Genomic DNA, 14702 nt, shown 5'->3' with positions numbered 1-14702 from the left:
ACTGACCTTCTTTTACAAGTCAGGGCACATTTGTCATGTAACCCACTAGATGCCTAAAATGCATCCTGATTCAACAAACGCAGCTCAACCCAAACATTTCCTGTCGGTCTGTGTCTCAAAAATAAAGTAAAAGAACCAGATTTTTTAATTTCCCTATTTACTTCCAAGAAAAACCAGAACAAGAAAGCTTGACTTCCAGGAACAGGAAACCATATGCTTCTGCCAGAAAAATCCCCACTTCATTCACTCTAAAAACACCTACAAACCTCAAGGCAAAAAAATGTACTGCTTTGCAAAGACTGATGTGTTTCAGGGAATAAGATCAGCTTTAATGGCTACAGCAGCGTGAAGCCAGAGCATGTGTCCCAAATGGAACGACATTCCCTACATAGTGAACTTATTTTGACCAGAGCCCTATGGGCCCTGGTCAAAAGTAGTGCACTACATGGGGGATAGGATGCCAATCGGGACACAAACAGAGTCAACATGGCCCCCGACCAGATGATAAACCTATAGCTAACACACATAATATATATATGCAGAACTTTGACTCATGCGAACTTTGACTCATGTTAAAATGTGCTGCTTCACATTGCCAAATTTGTATTTCACCTCTGTCACTTCCATAGAGATTTTCCTTGTAATCGTATTCTAGTGTGTTCAATTCTTTGAATCGTTTAAAGCTGCAATATGTCACTTTTTGAGCGGCCAGATGAATTCACATAGAAATGTGAGTTATAGATATATCATTCTCATTGAAAGCAAATCTAAGAAGGGGCAGATCTGTTCTATGTGCACTATTTCTATGCATCTCTTGCTTAAGCTTAGTTTTTTGTGTTTTCCTTTAGTTTTGTACACCAGCTTCAAACAGCTAAAAATATAATATTTTTGGTTATGGAAAATATATTTCACAGCAGTTTAGATGGTACAATGATTCTCTACACTATACTTGCTTGTTTTGCCACAAACTGAAATTAGGTGAATTATTACCATTTTGGTAACATTTACTTGACACCCAGTGTCAAAACACGTTATGACAAGGTCATTACAACTGACATAACCTGTCATAATATGGTCATAACACTGTCATGACCCACATATTTACACCTGTTGTGATATATATTGAGTTATTTTATGGCTGGTTATGACACCTACATAAGAGTGTCAAAACCCACATTTATTCAAATTTGTTTTTTCCATTTCAATAAGTTTCCTTTCTTTTGAAAGTTTGCTTCTTAAATCCTTTGTTGCTGTAATGAATTCTTTACAGTCATGCTTTTTTCAACATATTTTAAATAACACTGTCATGAAGCATTACGGGCATCCTGGGTCACCTTACTTGGACTAGAAAATACACTTTATGACACTGTCAAGAAGCATTATGAACATCAAGTGTAACTTTACTTGGGGGAGAAAAAAAACAGTTTATGACACTGTCAAGAAGCATTATGGGCACCATAATGCCAGATAATGCCATACATGCCCTTATATCAGGATTCAGTCAAAAAGAGGGTGTTTTGTCCTGCTCCTGAAACCTGCGTTCATCCCAGCCATCAGTAACAGCATTGGGTTAGGTGCATGTGTGCACAATTACAATTAAATAAATATATATAAAACATATTGTTGACATGTAGGTTATGTTGTAATAGAATGTTTGCCTTGTGTGGTAGGTTTTTACACACTTTTGTAGGCGTCGTAACCAGACGTAAAATAACACAATATGTGTCACAACAGGTCTAATTATATGTGTCATGACAGTGTTATGACCATATTATAAAAGTTATGACAAGTTATGTCAGCTGTTATGACATGGTTATGACCGTGTCATAACGTGTTATGATGCTGGGTGTCAAGTAAAGTGTTACCCTGCATAGTGCATCTTTAAATGTCACTTATTTAATTCAGAGTTTATGCCTTCACGGAATCCTATTTACATTTTACAGTCAGTATAAACTGAAACCGTCAACCATCTTGACAAATGGAAACTACTTTAGCAAGTAGGCCAACCTCTGTTTCCAAGGAATATGCCTAGTCTATTCAGTTAATTAAAACATTAAACTAACCACAATACTATTTAACAGACTCCTGAGCTCAATACGAAGTCCACAGCAGTGTAGCAGCCATAGTTCGATGGTTCACTATTACATATTTACGAACCTCATTGCATTGGCTGTTTTCGAGTTGTGGATATACAGTTGAAGTCAGAAGTTCACATTCACTTAGGTTGGAGTCATTAAAACTCATCGTTCAACCACTCCACAAATTTCTTGTAAACAAACTATAGTTTTGGCAAGTCGGTTAGGACATCTACTTTGTGAATGACACAAGTAATTTTTCCAACAATTGTTTACAGACAGATTATTTCACTTATAATTCACTGTATCACAATTCCAGTGGGTCAGATGTTTACATACACTAAGTTGACTGTGCCTTTAAACAGCTTGGAAAATTCCAGAAAATGATGTTACGGCTTTATAAGCTTCTGATATACTAATTGACATAATTTATGTCAATTCGAGGTGTACATGTGGATGTATTTCAAGGCCTACCTTCCAACTCAGTGCCCCTTTGCTTGACATCATGGGAAAATCAAAAGAAATCAGCCAAGACCTCAGAAAAAAAAATTGTAGACCTCCACAAGTCTGGTTCATCCTTGGGAGTAATTTCCAAATGCCTGAAGGCACCACATTCATCTGTACAAACAATAGTACGCAAGTATAAACACCATGGGACCACGCAGGAAGGAGACGCGTTCTGTCTCCTAGAGATGAACGTACTTTGGTGTGAAAAGTGCAAATCAATCCCAGAACAACAGCAAAGGACCTTGTGAAGATGCGGTTGGAAACAGGTACAAAAGTATCTATCTCCATAGTAAAACGAGTCCTATATCGACATAACCTGAAAGGCCGCTCAGCGAGGAAGAAGCCACTGCTCCAAAACTGCCATAAAAAAGCCAGACTACGGTTTGCAACTGCACATAGGAACAAAGATCGTACTTTTTGGAGAAATGTGCTCTGGTCTGATGAAACAAAAATAGAACTGTTTGGCCATAATGACCATCGTTATGTTTGGAGGAAAAAGGGGGATGCTTGCAAGCCAAAGAACACCATCCTAACCGTGAAGCACGGGGTGGCAGCATCATTTTCTGGGGGTGCTTTGCTGCAGGAGGTCCTGGTGCACTTCACAAAATAGATGGCATCATGAGGCAGGAAAATTATGTGGATATATTGAAGCAACATCTCAAGACATCAGTCAGGAAGTTAAAGCTTGGTCGCAAATGGGTCTTCCAAATGGACAATGACCCCAAGCATACGTCCAAAGTTGTGGCAAAATAGCGTAAGGACAACAAAGTCAAGGTATTGGAGTGGCCATCACAAAGCCCTGACCTCAATTCTATGGAAAATTTGTGGGCAGACCTGAAAAAGTATGTGCAAGCAAGGAGGCCTACAAACCTGACTCAGTTACACCAGCTCTGTCAGGAAGAAAGGGCCAAAATTCACCCAGCTCATTGTGGGAAGCTTGTGGAAGGCTACCCAAAACGTTTGACCCAAGTTAAACAATTCAAAGGCAATGCTACCAAATACTAATTGAGTGTATGTAAACTTCTGACCCACTGGGAATGTGATGAAATAAATAAAAGCTGAAATAAATCACTCTACTATTATTCTGACATTTCACATTCTTAAAATAAGGTAGTGATCCTAACTGACCTAAGACAGGGAATTTTTACTAGGATTAAATGTCAGGAATTGTGAAAAACTGAGTTTAAATGTATTTTGCTGAGGTGTATGTAAACTTTTGACATCAAAGTTGATGTATTCCTATTGGTTGGTTGAATTTACATATCGATAGGTGCCATACCATTGGTTATGCTTTCAGATAGGGGGAGATCACGAACATAAATTCTTCCCAGTCTGATATTAACATGCAATTGGTAGGTCAGTCCTGAAAAACATACTGTATTCTATTTTCATATTTACAATGTGTACAAGCTCATTAAGTACATGTCTTGATGTATAAATGTGTACGGTGCCTGTTAGATATTGGGGGCATCCTGGGATGTGCTTTTGCATGTATTTGCTGGAAGAGCAAGTTAGCTAGCTTGCTCTAATTGTAATGTTTGCATTGGTTATTTCCATGCTAACAGACGAATCAGGAATCTACAGCCATCTAATGTGGTTCCTTGTGTCTATCGTCAGCATAAACACCAATCAACTGGGATCGCTGGCTGGAAAGTCCTTCCTTTAAAAAGCTTCCCCAGTGAAAAATGTCTGGCACCGCCAGTGAACTTTCACATAACTGTCTCACTGGCTTTGTATGTCTGCCGCTGGTGGCAAAACCCAGTTACCCCTCTGGGGATCAATAAAGTTAATTCGGCAGACACTGTGACCCAAAGACCTATTAGAAGCAAACCAAGAGTGAGAACGCAATCCATGTGTCCATTAACTATTAAAGATCATAACACTATATGATATGGTGGCTGTTGTCATTGTGTTGCTGGTTCGAGCCCAGGGAGGAGCGAGGAGAGGGACGAAAGCTATACTGTTACACTGGCAATACTAAAGTGCCTATAAGAACATCCAATAGTCAAAGGTTAATGAAATACAAATGGTATAAAGGGAAATAGTCCTATAATTCCTATAATAACTACAACCTAAAACTTCTTACCTGGGAATATTGAAGACTCATGTTAAAAGGAACCACCAGCTTTCATATGTTCTCATGTTCTGAGCAAGGAACTGAAACGTTAGCTTTCTTACATGGCACATATTGCACTTTTACTTTCTTCTCCAACACCTTGTTTTTGCATTATTTAAACCAAATTGAACATGTTTCATTATCTACTTTTTGGCTAAATTGATTTTATTGATGTATTACATTAAGTTAAAATAAGTGTTAATTCAGTATTGTTGTAATCGTCATTATTAAAAATACAATGTTTTTTATTTATTTTTAAAATTGGCCGATTAATCGGTATCGGCATTGAAAAATCATCATCGGTCGACCTCTAGTAGTCACTGCTACTTTATTTCTAAGAATCTTTAGGGGTGTTATTTGTTAAACAAAATCTAGTTATTTGAGCAATCGTATTAGTATAAAATAATATAATTTACCCATACAATATAGTTCAGTATTTTAATTATTTATTTTATACAGTCATTTTTGCTCATCTTTGTCATGGGTGTCAATCATTTCAGACCACACCGTATGTACTGCACTATTATATACTGTACCATCTTTGATGACAGAAGTCTATCGATCCATCACTGACTGACCCAACATGGAAACATGATGCGACCCTCCAGATCTACCAAACAAAGAAAAACCAGACTTCTGTTCATTAGGGCACGCAACGTAAAACGCTTGAAAACTTTTAGCAACCGAAAATGAAGCGTTTGTGTCCAGACCCTCCCTGTTTCAGACCGTTTTCTTCCATTTGGTGACTAATGAACACGACTCAGAAGATACAGTTCTCCTTCACTGGCATCACACTGGCATCCCAGACCATAAGCAGAAACTCATAACAGGACTAAACACCTGACCTTTCACACACAGTGTTTAATTGAAAGTAGAGCTGGGATGATAAACCGGAAAATATCGATCACATTGCTGATATCGTTCATTACTATAAGTAGCCTATACTAGAGAAATGTGAAGTTTGAAATTAAATACGTTTCCTAATATGGGTGATTTTTAAAATGTGACAATTTCCATCAAACTAGTAGTAGTAGTTTAAAGGATCATAATTGTTGTTTTTTATAAACGTATAGTTCTATTTATCGTTATTGCATCAATTCAGGCAATTTATTGCGATATGGATTTTGGTCCATATCCCCCAGCTCTAATTGAAAGTACCAAAAAGAGAGACATTTCCATCCATATAAAATCCAGTTCAGTAGTCCTAGTCAATACAGTAATTAAGTTGATAAGCTTTCCTTGGAGTGCTGTGGCAAACCTCCAGTCAGTTCACCCAGCTCTCTCTCGCTCTCTCTCCAACACCGCCTTGGAGCTGAGCCCAGAATCCCATAACATTTACTAGTTATATAACCCCAGGATAAAGAGGCTGTTTCTGCCCATTATTTACCAATTAAAAAACTGACAGTGTGAATGAGCCCGTCGAGGAAGAGATCAGATGCATAGGATAGCTACTTCTAGGAACTGTTAAGCTAGTTGAGATACTTTGTGTTTAGCTGCATGACTAAACAAGTGTGTCTGATACTAGAAAAGTGGACATAGCCTATTCATATTCTATTCTTTAGCCTTAACCACAATGAAAGCCCAAGGGAGAGGGTGGGTGGTGGATGACAAGCTAAAATCCCCACAGCACAGGCTTCCTAAATAGCCCTTTAGGGCTGGATGGGTTGAACTCTCCTCTACAGGGCGGGTGACCAGGCTGATTGATAGTCTATTTCCCACTGGACTGGGGTTGAAGTGCTGCACGTGGAAACAAACAATGTAAAAAACAATCCGGTTAATCCGTTGATTGAGACCACTGCTGACGGTCTTACGTCGGGTCCAGATTCCCCATGCTGGGCCATGCACCATGTGAATCACCATCGATGTATTCAGCCCAAAGGAATGTGCGTCCATGCCACTGCCATTCATTGGCTCTTCTGTTTTCATTCATGCTCTGCCACTAAATCTATTGGCCATGACAGGTACATTCACAGCAAGGTTTTTTTGTTACGGCCCAGCTGAGAGAGTGGGGCTCTGGTTTTAACCTCTCGCTCCCGTCTTCCCTCAGCTCTGGCTCTGGGGTGAGGGAGGGCGTATAGCAGGATAACTGGGAGTGTTTAAACAGTCTTTTCCTAACCACTCCATGTATAGTTTTATATACAGTTCCATATGTTAGATGCATATAGTGTTTTATTATTTTTACGTTTATGACTTGTGTAAATAAGAGTTCCAAATCCCAAATGGTGCTGCTTCAGCAAACACTAGAATATTACCACAGCTAATAAAGAGCTTATAAAATATGGCAGACCTGGGTTCAAATAGTATTTGAAATCGTTTTAACACTAGCTGTGGTTGCTTGAACTTGCCTTGTGAAAAAATACCAATGGAATACTCACAAAAGTGAAAACCCTGCCCAACTGGCCCTGCAGCCAGGCTCAAGTAAACGCTCAACGTTACTGAAAGAAAACAAATCATATTTGAAGCTAGGTCTGATAGATGATGTGGTTAAACTATGGTCTAAGCCAATAGTTTCAACAGAAAACATCACAGTAGTAAATTTGAGTAATTGTAACATTCGTAATTGCGATTCCAAATTAATTGATATCTCTGACACATTTAAATTCTAGAAATATAGATGGTACAAAACATCTAGTAAAATATATGTATTAATTACCTGATAATTTGGATGGTGTAGAAAATAATCTGGACATCCGGCTACAGCCATGCTATGGAGCTATTTATCAATCTCTGTTCTTTGGGTTTTCCCATTCACTTTTGATAGATGATGCAAGAACCTGTAAAAGAAAACAGGAGAGATGAATGATTATTTAAACTAGATATGCAAAAATGTAGCTAATGGGTCCACAATAAAACAGTTTCTGATGATCTTTTACAATGATTTTTACTGTATCAAGGATAGCATACACAAGACGTTTTGGGTTAACATCTTTCTTCAGTGTGTAGCTTCATGACGGACGTGAATTAAACTAAAATGCTTCAGAAGGAAAAGGAAGTCTCAAACAGTGGAGACTAATATAGCACATCTTAACTAGAGGTCGACCGATTAATCGGAACGGCCGATTAATTAGGGCCGGTTTCAAGATTTCATAACAATCGGAAATCTGTATTTTTGGGCGCCGATTTTTTTATATATATTTTTAAATGCCTTTACTTAACTAGGCAAGTCAGTTAAGAACACATTCTCATTTTCAATGACGGCCTAGGAACGGTGGGTTAACTGCCTCGTTCAGGGGCAGAACGACAGATTTTCACCTTGTCAGCTCGGGGGATCCAATCTTGCAACCTTACAGTTAACTAGTCCAACGCAATAACGACCTGCCTCTCTCTCGTTGCACTCCACAAGGAGACTCTGCCTGTTACGCGAATGCAGTAAACTAAGGTAAGTTGCTAGCTAGCATTAAACTTATCTCATAAAAAATAACCAATCATAATCACTAGTTAACTACACATGGTTGATGATATGACTAGATATTATCTAGCGTGTCCTGCGTTGCGTATAATCTGACTGAGCATACAAGCATACAAGTATCTGACTGAGCAGTGGTAGGCAGAAGCAGGCGCGTAAACATTCATTCAAACAGCACTTTCGGGCGTTTTGCCAGCAGCTCTTCGTTGTGCGTCAAGCATTGCGCCGTTTATGACTTCAAGCCTATCAACTCCAGAGATGAGGCTGGTGTAACCGAAGTGAAATGGCTAGCTAGTTAGCGCACGCTAATAGCGTTTCAAACATCACTCGCTCTGAGCCTTGCAGTGGTTGTTTCCCTTGCTCTGCATAGGTAACGCTGCTTCGAGGGTGGCTGTTTTCGTTGTGTTCCTGGTTCGAGCCCAGGGAGGGGCAAGGAGAGGGACGGAAGCTATACTGTTACACTGGCAATACTAAAGTGCCTATAAGAACATCCAATAGTCAAAGGTTAATTAAATACAAATGGTATAGTGGGAAATAGTCCTATATTTCCTATAATAACTACAACCTAAAACTTCTTACCTGGGAATATTGAAGACTCATGTTAAAAGGAACCACCAGCTTTCATACGTTCTCATGTTCTGAGAAAGGAACGTAAACGTTAGCTTTCTTACATAGCACATATTGCACTTTTACTTTCATCTCCAACACTTTGTTTTTGCATTATTTAAACCAAATTGAACATGTTTCATTATTTACTTGAGGCTAAATTAATTTTATTGATGTATTATATTAAGTTAAAATAAGTGTCAATTCAGTATTGTTGTAATTGTCATAATTACAAATAAATAAAAATTGGCCGATTAATCGGTATCGGTATTGGCGTTGAAAAATCATAATCGGTCGACCTCTAATGGAAACCCACATAGTTCTTTCTACAGGTCAGTAAACACTAGCGTAAACAGCTTCTAGCAGCAAACAACTCAGGTCTTAGTTAAAGGCTATGGTATGATTGTTCAAAAGTTCAAAGTTGAAACTACTGTACTCATGTGGTGTGCGGAAAGAAATTAAACCTACAGCGAACTTCCTCACTCAAAAAAGCTTTTATGTTGCTTTTCTAAATCATTCTCAAGAGCTTTTTTGACTACAATTGGCCACCTTTATCGCCCAGCCAGGTTGGTGGTGTTGATCATTCCAACCCAGATGAAAACAGATACAAAAGGTAAAAGTTGGTGCAGATCAGATCATGTAGTATTTTGTTGCAACCACCGTCTGAGAATCCCGGTCAGTCAGACAAGATCACATTTAAAACTGAGAATGAGAAACAGAAACAGCGACTGACACAATGATGCTGTTATTCCAAGCCCTTCAGCTGGTGCTTCCTGTGAGTGTTGACATGTAGCTAAAGCCTCGTCCAATACCTGGGTCAAGACAGGAGAAAGTTCAACAACAAGTTGGACCTTTGGTCTATTTGAACATCTTAAAGTCCGTATCCTATTAACCTCTTAATAGCCTACATCTACAAATACTACAACGTGTTGAAAGCGTTCCACAGTGATGCTGGCCCGTGTTGACTCCATTGCTTCCCACAGTTGTGTCAAGTTGGCTAGATGACCTTTAGATGGTGGGCCATTCTTGATAAACACAGAAAACTGTTCAGCGCGAAAAACCCAGCAGAATTGCAGCTCTTGACACATAGAAATGTGATTGAGAAAAAGAGAAAAAAAGCTCACATTTTCAAACAGTACATTTATATTTTCCTATGGGGCTATACACTTGCGTGAGTTTTTTACCCCCTCGCCTGAGTAGCCTGATTTCACTGCCAAAATAAAATGAAACCATCTAGTGTTCAGCAAAATGACAACACAACGTCAAATATAGGTAGTCTAATCAAATAGTTAACATCCAATCACATTAATCGTTACTCTCTTGCGGGAAACCTTCACTCTTGCGCAGTCATTTAGAAACGAAACATGACAATTTGAAAAATAAGTCACGGGAGTTTTTTGAGTGAGAATATGGAACGACTTTCGAGTAGTAAGACACGTATAAACGCAACATATACCATTAATAAGAAGGGGCTAGAAGCATTTTATATGGTGAGTTACCGAGTGGCTAGGACAGACAAGCTTAAATGTAATTCTTCCTGCTGCCGCAGATATGGAGGTGACAATGCTGGGGGAAAAGGCCAAAAACAACTATACAGACAATGCCTTCATCAAACAACACGGTTTCACGACGCATCAGTGACATGGCAGGACATGTTTTGAAACAATTGCTGCTTCGCATACAAATCAATATGCGTTACAGCTGGCTGGCACAGCTCCTGGTATATGTCCGTTAGTTTTATGGCGGATCAATTAGGGAAGACATCCTCTTCTGCAAACCAGGACATGAGGATATGTTTAAAGTACTGGACAGATTTGTGACATCAAATGGACTTTGGCGGTCAAGATGTGGTGATATCTGTACTGATGGCGCACAAGACATGACAGGGAAACATAGTGGAGTGGTAACGCACATGCAAGCAGTTGCTCCCGACACCACTTGGGTACACTGCAGCATCCACCGAGAGGCTATTGCTGCCAAGGGAATGCCTGACAGCTTGAAAGACGTTTTGGACACCACAGTGAAAATGGTTAACTTTGTTAAAGCAAGGCCCTTGAACTCTCGTTTATTTTCTGCATTATGCAATGATATGAGCAGTGACCATGTAACGCTTTTACAACATACAGAAATGCGCTGGTCATCAAGGGGCAACGTATTGACATGTTTTTTGGAATTGAGAGACGAGCTATTTTCACTTGTCTGACAGCTTGCATGATGACGAGTTTCTCACACAACTGACCTATCTGGGTGATGTTTTTTCTAGCCTGAATCTAGGATTACAGGGACTCTCCGCAACTATATTCAATGTGTGGGACAAAATTGGGGCTATGATTAAGAAGATTTTCTGTCTGCATTAACAAGGACAACACACAGATCTTTCCATCATTGTATGATTATTGTGTGTGTAAATGAACTCAAGCCTATGGACAATGCCAAATGTAGATAGTGAAGCACCTGAGTGAGTTGGGTGCGCAATTACGCAGGTACTTTCCCAAAACGGACGACACAAACAACTGGATTCGTTATCCAGTCCACTTATCGATATCTGAACAAGAGAGCCTCGTTAAAATTCCAACAAGCGGTTCTTATGTTTACTAAATGTATAGTATAGTGTGTGTGAGGCAGGCCTACAATGTTTGGATGTGCAGTAAGCCTAGACTGCCCCATGCCATGTAGTCATGGACTATTTTCAGGAATTGTCAGGATTTTCAGGCTGCCTGATTACATAAGAAAGTGAGAGTGAGACAGAGAGAGAGAGAGGCCTCCTTTTGTTAGTAGGTATCTGCTGTTAATTTATCAGCAGGGGAAATACAGTAGCACAGCATTTTCATTCAGCACCAGTTCTGCCTTCCACTCTCATCAGAACTAGAGCCAGGCAGGCCCAGGCCTTGATGCTGAGTGGAACTGACTGAACAGTTTGAGTTCCTTGAAAAAGATGTCTGTTCCACTGGGTTGCGGAGGCCCTTGCCAATAGCTTCAACAGAAAAGTAGTGGGCAGATTCCATGAGCTTTTTTCCTCATGCTGCCTCTCTCTAAGATTGACAAACGAATGCAGCAAAATCTTCTCCTGGGGTTCTTAAATACTGACTTAAATAGAAAAACCTAGAGAAACAGGCTTGGTAGGGTGAGGTAGCAGAGATACGGTCTGATGTGAAAAAGTACAGAGCATTTTCTTGGACCCTCATCATCGCCATCTTGAGTAGTCAAGCAAACTTCAGCTTGGCAAACATTTATATTAAAATACTGTTGTAGCCCAAACAATGAATTTATAGCTTACAACAGTTCCTCCAAGTTCCTTAAAATTAAATAACTGTGTATTTTCAGCATTACAGTCCGCCAAACCTGATAATAAAATATTAATTATCCCCAAAATTGAAAAAGCTAACTGGACATAAATTACATTAAAAGTCCTGAGCAACTGTCATCGTTTCCAATTTGTTGAGAAAGCACAGCATGAACAAAGTTTTTAACATGCAAATAATGATCCACTCATGAGTTTATCTGCAATAAAGAGCTTGGCACTTGGATCAATAGAACCACTAAATGGGCTCACTTGTAATTAGTGTGTGTGTGTGTGTGTGTGTGTGTGTATGCACCGCGCTTTGAACTGCTATGTGTGTCTCAGTCCCGGTCTGTGTGTGTTGCCCCACCGACGTAAGAGCCAAGGTTAAGTTACTGTCTCAATTCATACTGTCCTGTACGGGTGATCTTGAGAACACATTGATCTCTTGCCCCTCGCCTATGACACTTAACAGTAAAGCCCTCATCATAAAGCTGGTCTGAGAGGAGAGGCACAAAAGGTATGTGTGATAAACACTCTTTGCTGTGAGATATGGCTGGAAGGGCTTTCCTCCATGAATAAAATCAGAACATTCTAGTGTGTTCTTATGACACGTGGGGGTAAAGGGCCTTTGATTTGACTCATTCCACTTGAACAGAATAGTGAAATATGATTAACTGTGACCTTAACGGAGCAATTAGCCCCAAAGCATAGATCAACTAGAAAGGCTGGGGACTTTAGAGCACCGTGTGCCGCTGGTACTGTACACATCTGTATTAATTAGAGAGATTGTTGCTCAAGCTTGCATGAACGAAGAATGTAACTTAAAACCGAGCCTTAACAATGGACATCTTCATCACAGCTAGGACTAATTATTACAGCCGTGTGAGAGCGGAGAGAGAGAGAGCATGCTAACTATTAGCCTTAACTATTAAAGTAAGGGGTTCTCCTTCTCCACTGGGCTCTTATTCAACAAGACAAATTTCTTCTGTCTGCTTGTGAGATTTCAAGTCAACATTTCTCCATGCCAGGGTGGGAGGGAGGGGTGCAGTCAGCGGTTTGAGGTCTATTCCTCGGGCTGTGCTCATGTTTCTCTTGCAGTTAACTCCTTCTGTTGTCTTTGTTGGTCTAGTCACACAGAGCTAGAGAACAACAGTAGGTCTATACTGTACGTGACGGTACAACTATGTTGTGACAATCAATGTCATCTTAACATGTGGTGGAAAAGGGGCACCTAACAACATAGCTACTAGACTGTACTTGGTCCTTGACGTTATGATGAGAGCTGACTGCATGCATTTCATTGGGATTCATTATTCATGTGAAATATAGGAACTATGCAGTAGCCCTACTGTGGCAAGCTCTGGGATGGCTTGTTTGCTTTGCTTGGTCATTATGGTACAGTAACAAGTTCATATGTGCTTATTCTTTACGTTCTAGATTTCAACCACACATTGACAGTCGGTGGTGAGATGGCTTGGTTTGCTTGGTACAATACAGTAAGAACTTCATGTGTGCTTACACTGTGATGGGAAAGCTTTAATATCCTGCAGTGATTCGCACCAGAACAGAGGCAAAGCCTATGCTTGGGATCATCAAGAGCGCTGGCTATTTAAAGTAAAGCCTAATTGAAACTGAACCAACATTTCCCTGAAGAGAAGAGATCTCCTCTTTTGCATGTCGCTGCTGGTTTTAAGGCCCAGGCTGGGACCAGAGATGGGCGTTAATGAGACTTTAGCTACCACACTAACTGCTTGGTCAGTCAGTGGCTGTGATTCCATGCAAAGTGGAATCTCTCTTGGTTAACAAGCTTCTTAAATCGAGCACAGATTTACAAACGGTGTCGTCAACATCATTGCTTCCATTAACACGGACTGAATGAAGGAATGGAACACAAAATAATTTAATTAAGACCTACACTGGTATCAAATAGGCTATAGGCCTCAAACTAGAGAACGACCGACTATGATTTTTCAACGTCGATACCAATATTGATTATTGGAGGACCAAAAGAAGCCGATACCGATTAATCGGACGATTTATATATATATATATATTTGTAATAATGACAATTACTACAATACTGAATGAACAATGAACACTATTTTAACTTAATATAATACATAAATAAAATCTATTTAGTCTCAAATAAATAATGAAACACGCCAAATTTGGTCTAAATAATGCAAAAACAGTGTTGGAGAAGAAAGTAAAAGTGCAATATGTAAAAAAGCTAACGTTTAAGTTTCTTGCTCAGAATATGTGAACATATGAAAGCTGGTGGTTCAATATTCCAAGTTCTTCAATAATCCCAGTTAAGAAGTTTTAGGTTGTAGTTATTATAGGAATTTTGACGAGTCAACTATTTCTCTCTATACCATTTGTATTTCATATACCTTTGACTATTGGATGTTCTAATAGGCACTTTAGGATTGGCAGCCTAATCTCAGGAGTTGATATGCTTGAGGTCATAAACAGCACTGTGAGCAAGCATTGCTAAGAGCTGCTGGAAAACGCTGTAAAGTTTGAATGAATGAGCCTGCTGCCGCTTACCACCGCTCAGTCAGACTGCTCTGTCAAATCATAGACTTAATTATAATAAACACAGAAATACGAGCCGTTGGTCATTAATATGGTCAAATCCGGAAACTATCATTTTGAAAACAAAACGTTTATTCTTTCAGTGAATGTCACGACTTCCGCCGAAGTTGG

At 39.5% G+C, this 14702-nt stretch overlaps 1 protein-coding gene across 6 annotated transcripts in view; it reads right to left on the bottom strand.

The window, feature by feature from the left end:
- LOC139424420 (growth factor receptor-bound protein 10-like) overlaps positions 1 to 14702 on the bottom strand; it is an 89909-nt gene that overhangs the window by 53867 nt on the left and 21340 nt on the right. For 2 of the 6 annotated variants that reach the window (XM_071176255.1, XM_071176244.1), the window contains exons 2-3: positions 7352 to 7472; positions 7074 to 7133 (exon numbers count right to left, since the gene is read on the bottom strand). Coding sequence is in view for 4 of the 6 variants with exons in the window: in XM_071176210.1 (XP_071032311.1) it covers positions 7352 to 7402 (51 nt within the window). In the remaining 2 variants the exon portion in view is untranslated. Of the gene's footprint in view, positions 1 to 5234; positions 6754 to 7073; positions 7134 to 7351; positions 7473 to 14702 lie in introns of all 6 variants that reach the window. The other 4 variants (XM_071176210.1, XM_071176217.1, XM_071176225.1 and 1 more) reach the window with 3 other exon arrangements.

Source organism: Oncorhynchus clarkii, chromosome 2 (assembly GCF_045791955.1).
Source record: "Oncorhynchus clarkii lewisi isolate Uvic-CL-2024 chromosome 2, UVic_Ocla_1.0, whole genome shotgun sequence".
Lineage (NCBI taxonomy): Eukaryota > Metazoa > Chordata > Actinopteri > Salmoniformes > Salmonidae > Oncorhynchus > Oncorhynchus clarkii.
The sequence above is the reverse complement of the archived record's forward strand: the minus strand, read 5'-3'. Positions and strand labels throughout refer to the sequence as shown.